Genomic DNA, 14,699 nt, shown 5'->3' on the forward strand with positions numbered 1-14,699 from the left:
GAGACTCGCACTGTTGCCGTCTTGTCGGCAGGACAATATTGGGTCGAGTTTAGAACAGGCAGGGGAGAGTTGTTGCCGGGCACCGTAAGAACGCCCCATATCACGACAGGATGCTGACAGGCCGGCCACCCGTCGTCTCATCAAGAACGAATTTGACCTCTCCAGAAAGGAACGGGGACGAAGTAAATGCACCGTGGCAGAGGAGTCGGTCAGGGACAGGCATCAAACAACTGCTCAAGGCTCTTTATTTTGTGTAACCCACCCCGTTCTACACCGCCGCCCTAGCTCAGGTATATAATTCTATACACTTGATTCACGTGTATGGGGGCCCTGAACTGACTCTACCTCCCGAACCCGAACCAGCTCCTCTTCTGTGGCTTCGCGGGTTCCGCAGCGGCAGCCGCAGGAGCCTTCTCCTGGGGCTTGGCAGCCGCCGCATCCCTCGCAGAGGCCGCCTGCGCCCTCAGGTCGGGGTACTCGATGTAGTTCCACGCGACGTCCAGGAACAGCGGTTTCACGGGGATGGGTTCCAGGCGCGGCGGGTAGACGACGATGTTCTGGAGGTCGACGCCGCCCACGGGGTAGTCCGACAGACGGCTGGATAGGGGCTTGGAGGAGGATGAGGAGGGGGAGGGGGAGGGGGAGTGGGCTGGTTTGTTGTGCTGGTTGAAGAGCTCGACCAGGGCGCGGCCGCGGTGCAGCTCGCCGGTGAGGGTCTCATGCAGGCGGTGGATGTCGCGTTTGGTGACTTGGATGTTGCGCGGCGTGAACTCGTCATCGTCGTCGTCTCCGTCGTTGCTGGAGAGGACGGGAATGGCGGCTTTGCACTGGTCGAGTGCGTGCTTGATGAGGGCGAGCGAGTTGACAGCATTTCCGGCAATGGCGTGGGATCGGGCGATGGCGAGAGACCTTTGCAAGCTGGGTTAGCTCCGGCGGCGGGGGTTGGGAAAGGGGTTTGAATGGGTGCCTACTTCAGCGCAGTGAAGTACAGCGAGGCGGCCTCCAACCGTTGAGACAGATCCTGGTCGTTCGCCACGCCGGGAAGCTCCTTGATGGACTCGAGACTCTGCAGGATGCCGTCGTACAGCACAACCTTCTCTTTTAGCCTCGCGATCTGGCGGCCGGGCGCCTCATCTTTGCTTCTGTCCGTCGACGGTTCGTCCGCCTGCTTCTTCTTTCGTCTCGACGTTTGCCCAAATTCCAGCTCCATGCCGTCGTTCTCGCCCATCAACACCCTGTTCCGGCCAATGCGCCAGCTAATCATCTCGTAGTTCACCGCTGTCCGCGTGATCAGCAGACTCTGCATGCGCGGATCACCATGCGTAACCCCTTCACTTCTGAGTTCGTCAATGGCCTGCTTGGTCGCATCGACGGCGTCCTGGCTGGCATTCAGGATTTCGTCGTAGGCCCCGGCCATATCCTTGGGACGCAAGTTGCCAGACGAGGCCAGCTTCTCGGCGAGCTGAGCCCTTGACGTGCCTACTGCACCCCATGCAATGGCGATGGCGGCATCCTCGATCTTGACCTCTCTTCCTCGCCATGTCAGCGTAGTCGGAGCGCCCTCGGCTCCCTTGCGCGCATCGGGATCGCCGTGCTCCAGAACGGAGGGATTGAGCTGTCTGATGCGATCGGCAAGCTCCGGGTCGGCCTGGTCAAAGGCTCTGCGCGCGATGGTGGCGATGGGCAGCGTCCGGGGGATCTTGGCCTGGTAAGCGGCGTAGCGGATGGAAGGGTCGATGGTCTCGGAGAGGAGGTCCCTGAAGGCGTCGCCCTTGGCCGAAGTGGCCAGGGCGCTGTATATGATGCGGCACACGGCATAACTCTTCAAACACGGCTCCCAGCTCTGCTTCTCGAACAGGGCGGCGCCCCTCAGCAGGGCGGCATAGGCACGGGCGTCGAGGATGTCGGTGGAGGAGGCGCCGCTTGCGCTGGACGACAGCGCCTCGGCCAGCCTCTCGGCGGTACGCGCGCCCTTGTCCAGCCTGGAGACGATGTGTGAGCGAGCCTTGCTCGTCACTCCCTTCGTGTCGGCCGAGCGAGACGCCTTGATGGACATGGCATGGGCCCACGCCCGCTCGGCGGTCAGCAGCTGCAGGTAGACATATCTGCGCGCGCGTGTTGTCAGCGACGGCCACCAATGAAGGGACTCAGGGGGGGCTCGGCGTACTCGTGGTTCTCGGCGATCTGCTCGGGCGTGACGGGGGCCTTGGGATTAAATTTGCCGCGGTTCTTGGTCGCAATGTTGAGTTTCTTGCGGCTGTTGAGCAGCTTGCCCGACAGCTGCGACCAGTACGTCGAGTAGTCCCCGTACAGCAGCGCCTTCTCCCGCAAGCCGACGACAAACCTAGTAATGTCCATTGCAGCTAGGCGGCGGAAGCAGCACGTCCTGGCCCTGGCGCTGTCTTGTCGTGTGCTTCGCTGCTTGAGACCCGGACGGCCACCCTGTGCGGCTTGTTCCCAGGTGGGGCGATCGGTTTTTGGTGCAATTCACAACTCTCCCCCCACTCCCCACACGACGACGACAAGGAGTTGTCAAACGAGCCCGAGTGACTAGAAAAAGGGTTAGGGTTTTGCTAATGATTAACGTTACCAGACTTCAAGCAGCGCGCAGCGGCAGTTCACTCGGCGCTCGGCCCAAGCTCCACCTTCCGACCGCTGGACCGAGACTTCCAAAATTTCTGGTATGATTTTCTGGACGGGAGCTCTGCAGTACCTAAACATCGTCCCGTCACCGCAGTACGCACCCTTTCCCAGCTTCTGGCAACGCCAGCTTGGCCTGGCTCGCTGCCTCAACACGCCAGCCTGACGGACTGCGTCTGCCTGGCGTTGTGCAGTACAATCCATCGATATACCGAGTATATCACCCAGTGCCTCTGCGTCGGTCTGCAACAGACGTGCGAGGCACTGCCGAACGACGACCACTATGGTCCTGAGGCGTATCTTCGCAGTTCCTCGTGCCCGTTTACTAAGACGCATAGCGACAGCCACTGGTAACTCGCCACGGACAATGCGCCGGTAGGCACGTCGGCTATTTTTCTTGGTTGCTTGGGATTGAGTGCACCAACGTGTCCAGCGACCGCCATGCTGGAGAGGACCGCAACCAGCATCGAGCCGTGCAGCAGCAGCCTCCAGCGGGTCTTCCCTTCGTCCAGATATTTGTTGTTCTCTAGCCGCCGCAAACTCCACACCGCCTTCTGGCTCCATGGCGCCGCCGACTTCGAGCTTCTCGACGCATGCCAGGCCCTCCTGCGCCTGCCCCCGACCGAGCCTCGGGCCCGCCAGAAGCCTCCGAAGCCCGGCGCGAAACCTGAGACGATGACAGCGTCTACCTTCCTCCTCGACTTCCTGTACCCGAGCGGCACCGCGGCCCTCCTGCGCCGGCCGTATCCGCTACACTTGGTGCGCCTGGAATCCGCCACGAGGCCGCCTCGAACTCACATGTCCCGCCTCTTCACATCCGCAGCCCCTCGTCGGTCAGAAGAGTCTTCAAGCCCACAAGCAGCGGCCGAAGAGCCTGCGAGCTTAGAAGAAGCGGAGGAAGACGCCGCCGGGGAGCAAGGAGCCCCGGGATACGGCGCCGCAACGGATGGCCTGGAGGGTGGTGAGGAGGACGCGACGAATAACGCCGCAGAGACAGAGACGCAAAGCACGGATGAGGTTGGGTCTGATGGTCCCGCCAATCTGCGGAAACTTCTGAGCTCCGACCATGCTGGTGCCTATGACCAGATCTTTCAGCTCTACACGAGCCTCGATTCGAGCCTAAGAGACGAGTTCACCACCGAAGTTTTGCTGGCAATTTCGGCTTCGACACGCCCGATCGAGGCATGGAGGGTCAATGAGCTCTTCACGAGGTACCCCGTCGACGCCTGGACTGAAGACTTGGTTCGTGCCGCAGTCAAGGCGCAGCTCCTATTGCACAATGTCCCGGAAGCCATGGCCATCTTCAAAACAGCGGTGGAGCAGCGCGGTCTTGGCCAGGCCCTGGACTATCTTGCCGCCTACGGGTTCGAGGTGTCGTCGTGGGACATTGTTCTAGAGGCCTGCGAGATCTACTTCCGTTCCAAGGGGAACGAGGAATCTGTGCCGGACTCGGCAAAAATGCACGACCCGAGGGGAGCTGCTCAAGGGGCCGAGCCACCACAGGCCCTGGATGCGGGCGCTATTGCTACGCCATCATCACCCGTGCAGGGAACCCAGCATCTGACCGAACCAATGTGGGTTGAGCCCGTTAGCGGGCCGGCACCAATGCGGGAGGCCGGGTCTGCGGTAGAACCTTCGAATCCTCAGGAAACGGAAACCGTGCCTGAACCAACAACTGTCCCGGAAGCGGTACCTGCGCCCGAGTCACCGCCATCCCTGGATGCAGAGCCTGCGGCTGAGCAACACCAACACTCGGAGGCGGCGACTGTGCCACCTGCGGCCGGAGACCCCAGCTCGGTACTGCAGTCCGGTGTAGCGCAAGAGGCGGAAATCGATGAGGTGTCAACCACTATGCAGGCCACCGAGATCGTGCCCGAGCCAGCAGCAACGCGGACTTCTGAGGCTGGAGCAGAGCTGACGACAGTGCAAGACCCTGAAACCGACTCGGAAGCTGTACAGGATATCGGGCTCAAGACCGAGTCAATGGCAGCGCGGGATGTTGCCGATTCAGCCGGCGGCCCTTTGTCAGAGCAGATCACAGAGTCTCCGCCTACCGGCGGCTCTGCAACCGAACAGCTTACTGAGCCCGGATTTGGCTACCCAGCTCTGGCCGCTATGGGCAACTTTGAGGAGAAGGCAAAGGAGCTGTACAAGTTCCTTGAGAACGACCCTGAGACCCTCTCTCAGCGCACTGCTCTTGTGGATTCGTTTCTGAGGCACATTGTGTGGCACTCCATGGAGTTATTCCAGCCATCCGATGTCGTGTTCATGCTAGATCGTGCGCAGGATCCTCGCTGCTACGAGCGCTATATTATCCTCATCGCGGGTCAGCAGCGCAAGAGGCTCGCCAGCGATCTTTACCGGAAGTACCGGTCTCTTCCCGGGGTGGTTGTGTCCGACTCAGTCCTCCGCGTCATGATCGACATCTACTTTCCACACAACGTTCAGGGGATGCAGCAATTGAAGAGGGACTGGTATACTACGTATGGCCACCCAGACGACAGGGCTTACCACAAACTCATGGCGTTTCATGCCGGGCACGGCGATGTCAAGACCCTCATGCGCCTGGCCGAGGAGTATGCCGTGCACTACGATAGCGGAGTCAAGGATGACCCCAAGTTCGTCACAACCCTCCTAAACGCCCACGCGGTCAGGGGCGATCCCGAGGCGGCTCGCAAAGTGCTGGAAGAGGCTGTCGAAAGGTCGGGGACGCCACCCGAAACGAAGCAGTGGAACATTCTGCTGAACGCCTACACCAAGGCTGGCGACTACGCCGGAGCCATCGATCTCTTTACGCACATCTGCAGCGAACACGATCCGGACGACTACACGTTTGCCACCATGATGGGCATGGCCGCCTTCCGTGGTGACCTGGACTTCACCCTCGAGCTCTTGCAGCTGGCCAATGACCGGAACATCCAGGCCTCCATGGCGATGGTGCGGGCATTGGTCGAGGCGTACTGCCAGAACGACCGGTTTGGCGAGGCCGAAAGCCTTTGCCTCCGACTGACCAAGTCGCGCGAAATCGTCGGCGACTATACCTACCTTTGGAATGTGCTCCTCCGCCACAGCGCCAAGCGCCGAGATCTGACGACGCTCAACCGGCTGTTAGGGCTGATGTCTACGCATAACGTCACCTACAACCAGGATACCTACAGCCACCTCATCCTGGGGCTGCTCTACTGCCGCCAGTCGCATCACGCCATGCATCTGCTCCGTGTCGCCCGCCGTGAAGGCGTCTTCGAGCCGACGGCGGACCACTACGTCCTACTCATGGCGGCCTTCATCAACAGCAACGAGCCGCACATGGCACTCACGACCCACCAGCTGATGATCAAGTGGAATTACCACCACTCGGCGATGCGGATGGCCAAGGTCATCGACGCCCTGGGAAGGTGGCAGCAGCTGCCCCCCAGCAGGCGGCGCGGGCTCGACGGCGCGCTCTTCCTCAAGCTTATCCTGCGCGATTTCTACAAGGCGATGGAGAGAGAGGACAGAGGCTCACCCGGCGACATCCGCTCCGTCATCAGCCTCTACTCCAAGGTGCTCTTCGTGTTGACGCAGATGCGCGAGTTCGCCACGGTGGAGCAGATCATCCAGCTGCACAACTCGCGGTATCCCAGCCGCGGCACGCCCGAGACCATCCCGCTGAAGCTGCTGCACAACATCATGCTGGCCGACTTCTACGAGAAAAAGTTCGACCGGGTCAAGGAGACCTGGGACCTCATCCTGCGGCGATCCACCGACCGGTACCAGCCGGCGGCCGCGATCCTGAGCAGCCAGGGCGACCCGGACGCGCCCAGAAGGCCGGTGGTCTACGCGCGGCGCTTCCGGCTCTGCGACCCGCTCAAGACGATGCAGCGGCTCTACCTCGAGCAGCAGGACGCCGACGGCCTGCTCGAGCTCGTCCGCACGGTCCGCGCGCGGGGGTTCGACCTGGACAGCAAGAACTGGAACTACCACGTGCAGGCGCTCGCGCGGCTCAAGCGGCGGCGCGAGGCGTTCGGGGTCTGCGAGAAGGTGCTCATGCCGCAGTGGACGGGCTGGCAGCTGGTGCGCGAGCGCGAGGGCGAGCGGGTCCGGCTGCCGCTGGAGCTGCGCCGCCTCGGGTCCAACCCGTACCGGCCGCGGCCCATCACGCACACGCTGCTGGTCCTGGCCAAGGAGTACATGGAGCTGGAGCGGATGATGCTCTGGTCGCAGGCGGCCAGCCGCGAGTTCCAGTCGATCGTCGACTCGTGTCCCAAGACGGTGCGCGCCATCACCACCATGATGCGCTCCGGCTCGCGGCTGGAGGCCCAGTTCTTCGGCGAGGAGGAGCGGCCGCACATCGGGCCCGTCCAGCAGTACCAAGCCAGTGCCGAGTGGCGGCATCCTGGTGAGAGGCAGAGAGATGACCCGGAAGTGAGCGCGCCAGCCTCCGACGCTTGGACCGATGATGGATTCCTGAATGTCGGCGAGTCCCCGGCGGCGAAGAAGGGGCAGGCCGAGCTGTCCGCCGAGGATGTCGTCAGGGCGCTGAAGGGAGACCAGTGAGACGGGGGATGGGTGTATAATATGTGTGAATTGCTCGTGTATGTACATCATTGCATGAGATACTCCTTTAGATTTTGTACATGGCAACACTGTTTGGATAGGATGTCGGGTAGAGCTACCCTCTGTATGGTATACAGGTGTGCTGTATGGAACTGACTGGATATTTGTTTTGGCGGTGTTCTGGGCCAGCCAGCTGTAATTACCGCTCGGTAATTTTCCGCCATTCCCGAGCTCCAACCATGACGCGACCCAGCAATTATTTCATCGCGCTGCAGCGAGGCTCAACCAAATCTGAGGTCTTCCGTGCCTCGCCGCAACGTCGACCCAACTTTTTGACCGCAAAGCAACCCGACCTTTTTTTCTGCACTCTTACCTCCGACAGACGTCCCATGGCATGGAAAGATCGACAATCCCAAGTCGCCGCCGAAAATGCTGTTCCCCGAGGAGGATGCGCCTCACCTGAAAGCATGGATCGTCAAGCGACTCGAGAATACGTACGTTACTTCCTGTCCCTTCCCAGCGGATGCGCCCCTGGTCTGGCACCGGGATAACGCTGACTCTTTTTGCCCTCTTGCCTTCCACAGATCTGACGCCGATGCCGATGTGCTTGCGGACTATGTCCTGGCGCTCCTGCGGCACGATGGCGACGTCAAGGACGTGCGCAAGCTCTGCGAGGAGGAGATACCCGATTTTCTGAAAGAAGGTGCGTTTTCTGGCGCTCACGCCCTCTCTACCTAGGTAGCTTGCTGGCAGTCGACTGGTGATGGGCTAAAACCAGTGCGCTTTTTCCTTTTTTTTTGCAGACTCGTCCGTTTTCGTCAGCGATGTGTTCGACGCTCTCGCGTACCGATCGTACCTGCCCGGCGCCCCTCCCCCGCCTCCGAAGCATGCGCTGTCCGCTCCGGCCCCTGCTAGTGCTGCTGCTGCTGCTGCTCGGCCGTCGCCGAGCATGTACGATGACGATACCCCCATGGCCGCGGCTCCGGCGTATCAGTCATCACCGCTTCGCAACGGGAGGAAACGGGGATACAACGATTGGGACGATCCCAACGCTCAGAATGGCAGGGACGGCGGTTTTGGCGCGAGAGCATTCAAGCAACCTCGACGAGGGGGCATCGGCGGGCGAGTGCTCAAATCTGACGACGTCAGTACCTACTCGGGAGTTCCGCCGGCCATGCCCCCATACCCTCCGGCTGGTCAGCTGCCACCCCCGGGACCGCCCCGTCCTGCAACGGTCGGATACTTCGACCCCAACGTTGCGACGGACGGCATGTTTGGAATGAGCTTGGCAACTGGCCATCCCATGCCCGAGCTTCTAGCGCATGGTCGTGGGCATCTTCCGCCAAAGCAGAGGAAGAAGTGTCGCGACTGGGAGAGGAAGGGCTACTGTCAGCGCGGCAGCAGCTGCATGTTCGAGCACAGCAACGACCCCATCTATCCTCCCCTGCCGGGCCCACCGTTTGACGCCATGCAGCGGGCACCGCAACCAGCGGCAGTCGAAGGTCAGTGCCTAGTGGCCCGTGTCCGTAAAGCCCGGGGACCCGAGCGTGGCTAACCCCGAAGCAGAGTATGACCCTACGAATGCCCTCATGCCTGATATTTTCTCCGGCTCCCCTTCTCTTCCTGGGCAGCAGCCTCCCCCGCACACCCGCCAACCGCCGAGGAGCAGGGGTGGCAAGCAACAGAACCGTCAAAGACGGGGCGAAAAAGCACCATTCTCTGCCGACGGACCCGTCTTTGACAGGTCGAAGTCGACGATCGTGGTGGAAAACATCCCAGAGGAGAACTTCAGCGAAGACCAGGTCAGGGACTTTTTCTCACAGTTCGGCAACATTCTGGAAGTTTCAATGCAGCCATATAAGAGACTGGCCATTGTTAAATTCGACAGCTGGAATTCGGCCAACGCGGCCTACCAGTCGCCGAAAGTGATTTTCGAAAACCGCTTCGTCAAGGTCTTCTGGTACAAGGACGACCAATCGGTCCTGCCAGCCTCGTCACCCCTGACCGGCGGAGTAGCCAGTGCGAAGCGGATGCATACCACAAACGGGTCGTCTGCGGCTGGCGGTCACCATACGGGAACCCACGCCGACATGGACCTCGAGGAATTTGCGAGGAAGCAAGAAGAGAAGCAAAAGGCTTTCGAGGAGAAGGCCAGGAAGAGAGAGGAGCTGGAACGCCAGCGACAGGAGCTTGAGAAGCGGCAACAGGAGCTCATCGCCAAGCAATTAGAAGAGAAGGCGAAGCTGGAGGCCAAACTTGCGGCGCGCAACGGCACTGCGCCCGGCGACGACAACGGCGATGCGAAGTCGTCAAAGCCACTGACGCAGACAGAAGCACTCCGCGCCCAGTTGGCAGCGCTCGAGGCAGAGGCCAGGCAAATGGGCCTGGATCCGGACGCTGTGACCGAAGCCCCGTCGCCGTGGCCCTCCCGGGGCGGCTCGTACGGGTACGGACGAGGCAGAGGCGGATGGCGCGGGTCATCGCCCTACACGCCGCGCGGATCATACCGCGGAGCCTACCGCGGAGCCTACCGCGGACGCGCCAATGTCCACGCTGCCTACGCAGCCTACTCGCTTGATAACCGGCCCAAGAAGGTGGTTCTCACCGGAGTGGACTTCACCGCGCCAGACAAGGACGAGACGTTGCGGCAGTACCTCTTTGTAAGTTCCCCTGGTCTTGTTGTCCCCCAAATGACCACCTCAAGCCAGTAAGCTAACCCCATACTTACCAGGGCATCGGCGAGTTCACCGGCATCCAAACCACCGCGGCCGCGACGGAAATCACCTTCAAAGACCGCAAAACCGCCGAGAAATTCTTCAACTCAGTCGTCCTCAACGGCAAGGAAATCCCCGGCCTCGAAGGCTTCCCCGTCGAGCTCGCCTGGGCCGGCGGCCCCAACAGTTCCGCGCCCAGCTCGGCCCCCGCCACCCCCGGCGGCGGCCCCAGCACCCCGGGACTGACCACCACCGCTTCGGGCGGCAGCCGCACTGCCGCTCCCGGTGCCGGCACTGCGCCGGGCGCCAGCACAGCGGGCACCACCACCACCACCGCCACAGCGAGGCCGACAAAGACAACAACAACCAGCACCGCCACCGCGACCGGCACGGGCACGGAGAGAGGCGAAGGCGAAGGGGGAGACGGCCACGGACACGGCCACGGCGACGGCGACGACGCAGCGAGCAGTAGCGGCGATAAGGACGTGCACATCCTGCTGGACCGGCCGCCGCAGGACCTGGACTACGAGGTGGCTGACGAGAACCAGTGGGGGTACTAGTAGTGCTCTCTTCTTAGGGCACGAGCTGGGCCGGGCGAGACCGGCTGGGCTGGGAGGGGTTTGTGTCTGGCTCTCTTTTTCATCAATTCTTTCCCCCCTTTTCAATACCCGCCTCGATCGTCTCCTCCGGGCAGAAATTGGTTCTCGTATATCATGGCGAGGCGTGGCGCGGAGTGGAGTGGCTTGGTCTCTAGTTCGTTTAGGCGGTGCAGTTGGTGTTGTGTTGGTGGTGGTGGTCGTCGTCTCCTTTGCAGGGCTTCTTCGCCCGGGGAGCAGCACAAGAGGTAAAACTGGCCTCTGATACCTTCACAGCCAGAAAAGGAAGGATATTGTTGTCGTGTAATGTTGCTTAGTTACAAGTCTGGACCGGCACAATGCTGTCGTATGCTATGCACATTACACCACACTGCAACTGCTGGTAAACAAGAGAGACTCGGACTCCAGTGGCTTGTTTCTTTACATGTAGCTTTAGGGTGGGGGAGTGTGAGCGATGGGAAGAGGTTTGAATCACATCCCGGTTCGAGCGATAGTTTGAAATGGCTTGGTTTGTTTGGTCCAGGCATGGTTAGTCGATAGAGGCTAGAGTCAGTCGGTAACGCAGAGCTTGAAGGTGCACACAGGCACAAGAATCGCCCACTCAGCGCTTTATCACCTATGTATCAAAGGTTTTCTACTATCGTGTGCAACCACAGTTGAATGGCGATGTCCCATTTATTCGTGTCGTCCTACTGGCCCTGGGCTTTCGCTTTCTCAGCTGAGAAAACCCCTTCAACCACGGGCAAGGTCGCTGGAGCAACACATAGTTAGAGCCATGTGTCTCATCGTTGATGTGCCTCCTCATGACACAGCAAAAATTACCCTTTCTTCTTCTTCTGCCCGCAGGTCAACCACTGTTGAAGTCGATCTTCTAACACCTCCCTGCGGCAAAGCCGCCGCCAACGCAGACATTCCAAGAACATCCGAATCCTGTCTGAATTTCCTCCGGGGTATCGTTGAGATATCTGTTGAAGCACGAAAACTGGGTTGGACCATTTCCCCCCCTCTTTTTTTTTTTCCCCAGCCTTCCAGTCTTGAAGCGTCTACCAGTTGATGATTGGGATCCATCCATCTATTCCAACACGCCTGCCTGCCCCCCCCCCCCCCCCCCCCCCTCCCGTTTTTGTTGAAAAATCAAGACCGACCTGACCAGTGGGACATAATGATGCCATGCACCCATTCCATGAGCATCCCGTTTTTTTTGATTCGCCAGCCCACTCACGAAAAACGCCTTCCCAAATGCATGCTGCTGTATGTTAAATAATGCTGTGCGTCGTCAGATTGCGTCGTCTCCATAGGTCCGGCCTCCCGCCCTGCTCCAGGCTGCGGATGGATAGATGGATATTAAATGTGCTGTTGAAATGCAGTGCGGCCATGAAAAAGGGTTGAAAAAGAAGGTTCTCGTCGCGGCTGCCAGCTGGCTTGGTTGAGCGATCCAGCTCGACTACGAGGCGAGCGAGGTGTGAGGTCCTGGTAATATACTAGGCCGATGTCTCGGCGCCGTTCGTGGGGTCAGCGGCCGGGCTCTTGGTCCCGTTGACCTGGGGTTGGGGGACCTTGTCCAAGTCCCGAACCTCCAGTCCTTCTAGCACCTCGAAGATAGTCTGTCCACGGTGGAAATCGTTGTTGACTATTATGTCCGTCAGCGCTGCTACTTGCCATAGTCACACTCCGCAACCGGGATTAGCTTACCGATATTGACCAAGTACCAGGTGTTCATCATCTCCTCCAGCACGAGGCGACTGGGGCTGCCGGGGTCGTAGCATCGGGCCCATTCGGTGCCGAGCTGGAACGCCTCGTCTTTCCAGGCGAGAAAGCTTATCCTCTCGACAATGGTCGGCTGGACTATTTCCTTGCCGGGGAAGACACCCCAGGTGACAGCATTGGGCCCTTCGGACTGCGCGTTCGTCTCAAAGTTGCCAGACTTAGTCACGGCGTGGTAGGTCAGATCAGGGTGATTCTCGATGCGGCGCTTGATCTCCGGGAAGAGCTCGGGCGCGATGAACATCTCTAGATAGGCCTTCTGATAGACGTAGCCGTTCGCGGGGCCCCAGCCGTGGACCGGGTGCGACGACTTCGCACCGTTGACTGCTGGCTGTGAATTCACGGTGATGAGGCCGCGCTTGTTGAGGTCGATCATTTCCTTCTTGATTACCTCGGCCTCCTCGGCCACGGGCGCCTCGCTCCAGGGCAGATACTCGATCTCCTTGTTCAAGTACCGAACAAACAAGTTGGCGATGTCCCGGATGCAGGTGGGCTCGCCCCACTTCTTGCGGTTCTGCTCGTTGCTGCCCGTCAAGCCGATACCGTAGGCATCCAGCTCGCCGAAAGCCGGAGACCTCGAATCGCCCCAGCGGCCGTTGGGAAACTCGTCCCAGTCCTGCGTGCGCGCGACGTACGACTTGTTGCGGTTGCGCCAGAAGATGGGCCGGACGTCTTCGCCGCGGCGGCCGAAGCCCAGGGACTGCTTCCAGGGCAGCGCCTGTTTCAGCGGGCGATCTGGCGACGGCAGCCAGTCCAGCTCCTCCAGGACCATACGAGTAGCCTGGGCAAGATTCATGGTGTAGAAGTGTAGGTGGCGGATGCCCGCGGCGAGGATCTTGCGGCACATGTCGGCCACAAGAGTTTTGCCGATGTCGCGGACCGCCACGTCGTCATTCTTGACCGGCTCGAGCTTTGCCAGCCAATCGTCGGGAATCTTGCACTTCATGTGGTTCGCGCGGCGTAGGAAGCTGGCGTAGGTGGCAATGGGCATGATACCCGGTACGATGGGCACGGTGATGCCCCGTTCCCTGACCCTCCCGACCCAGCGAAGGAAGTTATCAACGTCGTAAAACATCTGGGTGACGATGAAGGAGGCGCCCATGTCGACCTTCTCCTTGAGGTGGTCGAGCAACAAGTCCTCGTCCTGATTGTCGTCGCAGCCTTCGGGGTAGCCGGCGACGCCGATGTCGAAGTGGTTCCCATACGTCTTGCGAATGTGCGCCACGAGGTCGCGGGCGTAACGGAAGCCGCCCTCGGTCGCCTCCCACTTCTCCTTGTCGCGGGGCGGGTCCCCCCGGAGGGCGAGGATGTTGGTGCAGCCGGCCTTATAAGCCTTCCGCAGCGCGTCGTTGACCCTCTCCTCGCCCATGTCGGTGCAGGTGAGATGCATGCATGCCTCGAGCCCCAGGTACGTCTGGGCCTGCACAACCATCTCGCACGTCAGCTCGGCAACGCGGCCGCCGGCGCCCCAGGTGATGTCGATGAACTTGGGACCGAAGTTGTACATGCGCTCCATGCGGTCGTAGAGGTTCTGCACACCCTGGGCTGTCTTGGGCGGGAAGTACTCGAACGAGAAGGACGGCTCGCCGGTCCTCTCGGCTTCCGCCAGCACGTCCTTGATATGCATGGTGGCAGGCTGTCTCTATCTTCTAACGGGGACGGGAACCGGGTGACAAGAACGCGCTGCTGTAGAGAAGAGGCAATAGCTCTCTGGTTAGCCCGCTGTATGCCATTGTCGTTCCAGAGCCGCTCGGACAGCAAGGGACCGAACAGCTCAAGACGATGTATGATGAGGGATGTCTTTGGACGGAGCTCAGGACGAAAGCAAAACGACAGGAATAAGAAGGGGTTCACATGCTTCACCCCAGGAGCCAGATGCAGCAGCAGGGAGCAAGCAATGCCGGGAAGACGCTGATGCACAGGGAAGGAAGCGAAGTGGACGGGGAGGTGGGGGAAGGGCATACATGGTCGGTCAATTCCGCTGGACAGCTCAACAACACGCTCACTCCTTCGGGGGAGGGGAGGGGAGAGGGGGAAGGAAGCAGCGTCTATTCCGGCCAGTTCTACACTCTGTGCACCGTGGTGCCCTCGAGGTCCCGCCAAATTTAGTTCCCACGGCGTGGAGGTAGAAAACTGGGAAGGAAGGAGGAAAGGAAGAAGAGAAGGAAAGAAAAGCGCGAGGTTGAGACTGGCGAGAATGGGGAAGGAAGGACCACACTGCACCGCGGGGCAGCGGTGCTTTTAGACGCACAGTGCGCGAAGGAAAGTGAGATGCTCCTGGGACCAGCTCTTCGCCGTGCCCGGAGTAGCGACGAGCGCTGATTGGAGGATGCATCTGGCATGCAGCGATCTGATGCCCCACCACACCCGTATCTGCGCCGTCCCGGGGTCCGATCATGGATGTTTCTTTCGATGGACCCCGCAGCCGTTGAAGAATTGAGAAAGAGAA

General features: G+C 60.4%; 4 protein-coding genes across 4 annotated transcripts; 2 read left to right on the forward strand and 2 right to left on the reverse strand.

The window, feature by feature from the left end:
* Window positions 1-91: 91 nt before the first annotated feature.
* On the reverse strand, window positions 92-2,501 carry THITE_2115184 (uncharacterized protein). The gene is made up of 3 exons (XM_003653070.1): window positions 2,168-2,501; window positions 972-2,105; window positions 92-909 (listed from the first exon to the last, which is right to left on the reverse strand). Exons 1-3 carry the CDS (start codon window positions 2,356-2,358, stop codon window positions 342-344), a joined length of 1,893 nt encoding a protein of 630 aa, XP_003653118.1. The 5' UTR covers window positions 2,359-2,501; the 3' UTR covers window positions 92-341.
* Window positions 2,502-2,944: 443 nt separating this feature from the next.
* On the forward strand, window positions 2,945-7,200 carry THITE_2115186 (uncharacterized protein). The gene has a single exon (XM_003653071.1). It carries the CDS (start codon window positions 3,082-3,084, stop codon window positions 7,174-7,176), a length of 4,095 nt encoding a protein of 1,364 aa, XP_003653119.1. The 5' UTR covers window positions 2,945-3,081; the 3' UTR covers window positions 7,177-7,200.
* A 303-nt stretch (window positions 7,201-7,503) lies between these two features.
* THITE_2115187 (uncharacterized protein) lies at window positions 7,504-10,621 on the forward strand. The gene is made up of 5 exons (XM_003653072.1): window positions 7,504-7,670; window positions 7,761-7,879; window positions 7,980-8,678; window positions 8,743-9,836; window positions 9,908-10,621. The coding sequence occupies exons 1-5, from the start codon at window positions 7,606-7,608 to the stop codon at window positions 10,448-10,450; spliced, it is 2,520 nt and encodes an 839-aa protein (XP_003653120.1). The 5' UTR covers window positions 7,504-7,605; the 3' UTR covers window positions 10,451-10,621.
* A 1,237-nt stretch (window positions 10,622-11,858) lies between these two features.
* On the reverse strand, window positions 11,859-14,256 carry THITE_2115191 (uncharacterized protein). Its single transcript, XM_003653073.1, has 3 exons — window positions 14,215-14,256; window positions 12,179-13,933; window positions 11,859-12,116 (listed from the first exon to the last, which is right to left on the reverse strand). Exons 2-3 carry the CDS (start codon window positions 13,875-13,877, stop codon window positions 11,968-11,970), a joined length of 1,848 nt encoding a protein of 615 aa, XP_003653121.1. The 5' UTR covers window positions 13,878-13,933; window positions 14,215-14,256; the 3' UTR covers window positions 11,859-11,967.
* Window positions 14,257-14,699: the final 443 nt, after the last annotated feature.

The sequence above is a fragment of the Thermothielavioides terrestris genome, chromosome 2 (assembly GCF_000226115.1).
Source record: "Thermothielavioides terrestris NRRL 8126 chromosome 2, complete sequence".
NCBI lineage: Eukaryota > Fungi > Ascomycota > Sordariomycetes > Sordariales > Chaetomiaceae > Thermothielavioides > Thermothielavioides terrestris.